This window comes from Mus pahari, chromosome 1, assembly GCF_900095145.1.
Source record: "Mus pahari chromosome 1, PAHARI_EIJ_v1.1, whole genome shotgun sequence".
In the NCBI taxonomy this organism is placed as follows: Eukaryota; Metazoa; Chordata; class Mammalia; order Rodentia; family Muridae; genus Mus; species Mus pahari.
Genome location: NC_034590.1, coordinates 3178212 through 3179774, shown reverse-complemented (window position 1 = coordinate 3179774; position 1563 = coordinate 3178212). Strand labels below are relative to the sequence as shown.

At 49.3% G+C, this 1563-nt stretch overlaps 1 protein-coding gene across 1 annotated transcript in view; it reads left to right on the top strand.

Moving 5' to 3' along the window:
* The window catches only part of Tbcb (tubulin folding cofactor B), a 7552-nt gene extending 6220 nt beyond the window's left edge, over positions 1-1332 (top strand). The window contains exons 5-6 of the mRNA XM_021200039.2: positions 918-990; positions 1113-1332. Coding sequence (XP_021055698.1) covers positions 918-990; positions 1113-1227 — 188 coding nt within the window. The 3' untranslated portion in view covers positions 1228-1332. The remainder of the gene's footprint in view (positions 1-917; positions 991-1112) is intronic.
* Positions 1333-1563: the final 231 nt, after the last annotated feature.

Below are 1563 nucleotides of genomic sequence, written 5' to 3'. Positions count from 1 at the left end.
ACATTTCAAATGCTATCCTGAAAGTCCCTTATACCCTGCTCCCTTACCCACCCACTCCCACTTCTTGGCCCTGGCCTTCCCCTGTGTTGGGGCATATAAAGTTTGCAAGATCAAGGGGCCTCTCTTCCCAATGATGGCTGACTAGGCCATCTTCTGCTACATATGCAGCTAGAGACACGAGCTCTGGGGTTACTGGTCAGTTCATATTGTTGTTCCACCTACAGGGTTACAGCCCCCTTCAGTACTTTCTCTAGCTCCTCCATTGGGGGCCCTGTGTTCCATCCAATAGCTGACTGTGAGCATCCACTTCTGTGCTTTTTTTTTTTTTTTTTTTTTTAAGATTTATTTATTTTATGTGAGTACACTGTAGCTCTCTTCAGACACACCAGAAGATCCCATAATAGTTGTGAGCCACCATGTGGTTGCTGAGACTTGAACTCAGGACCTCTGGAAGAGCAGTCAGTGCTCTTAATCACTGAGCCATCTCTCCCGCCCCCAAATAGCTTCTTATATTGGTATGGGTGTCTCTCTTTTGTTGGGGTTCATCCCAGGGGCAGCTTAAAAGCAAATACCATAAAAACAAGTACAAGAAGTGCTACCGGTGGTTGATTCGGGTCCGAGCTTACTGTGGCTCACTATACAGAGCAGGCCTAACTGACTTCTGTTGTGATTGGTTTCCAGAAACACCAAACTACAGGGCATCTTAGTAACAGCTCTAACAACAGTGAGAAAGTTTCCTATAATACAGGAACAGCCCAAAGTAGCATGCTGGACCGGTGACAGCGACCTAGCCTTCACACTGTGAGCAATGGAGGGAGAAGGGTTTGTCTCCATGACAGCTTTCCCACTCCCCCAGAAATTGGGAACAAGGAGTAAGCTCACTGGAGAGGTTTCACTGAGATTTCTCTCCCGGACAGGACTCACAGATTTCAAGCCAGGCTACTGGGTCGGTGTCCGATATGATGAGCCGTTAGGAAAAAACGATGGCAGGTAACGTATTGCCGTGTGCTCCTGCATGTGTGTGGAAGTCCGCCTGTGCTCCTGGCGGAGCCTGCGCACACTGGCTTGTGGACTGGAAGCCCCCCTCACCACTGCCTCCATCTTGCCCACAGTGTGAATGGGAAACGCTACTTCGAATGCCAGGCCAAGTATGGTGCCTTTGTAAAGCCATCGGCTGTCACCGTGGGAGATTTCCCAGAGGAGGACTATGGGTTGGACGAGATGTGACAGTGACTGGAAGGAGGCCCGGCCCTGCCCCAACACAGCCCCTCTGAATACCAGTGACCCTTTCCTCTGAGATTTGTGCATTAAATTAAACAGAATTCAGAAGGTTGTGTGTGCGTCTCTCTCTCTCTCTCTCTCTCTTTTTTTTTTTTAAGGTTTTTCAAGACAGGGTTTCTCTGTATAGTCCTGGCTGTTCTAGAACTCACTTTGTAGACCAGGCTGGCCTCGAACTCAGAAATCCGCCTGCCTCTGCCTCCCGATTGCTGGGATTAAAGGCGTGCACCACCACCACCTGGCTGTGCGAGTCTCTTGGTTCCAGAAAGATTGTGATGAAGTACT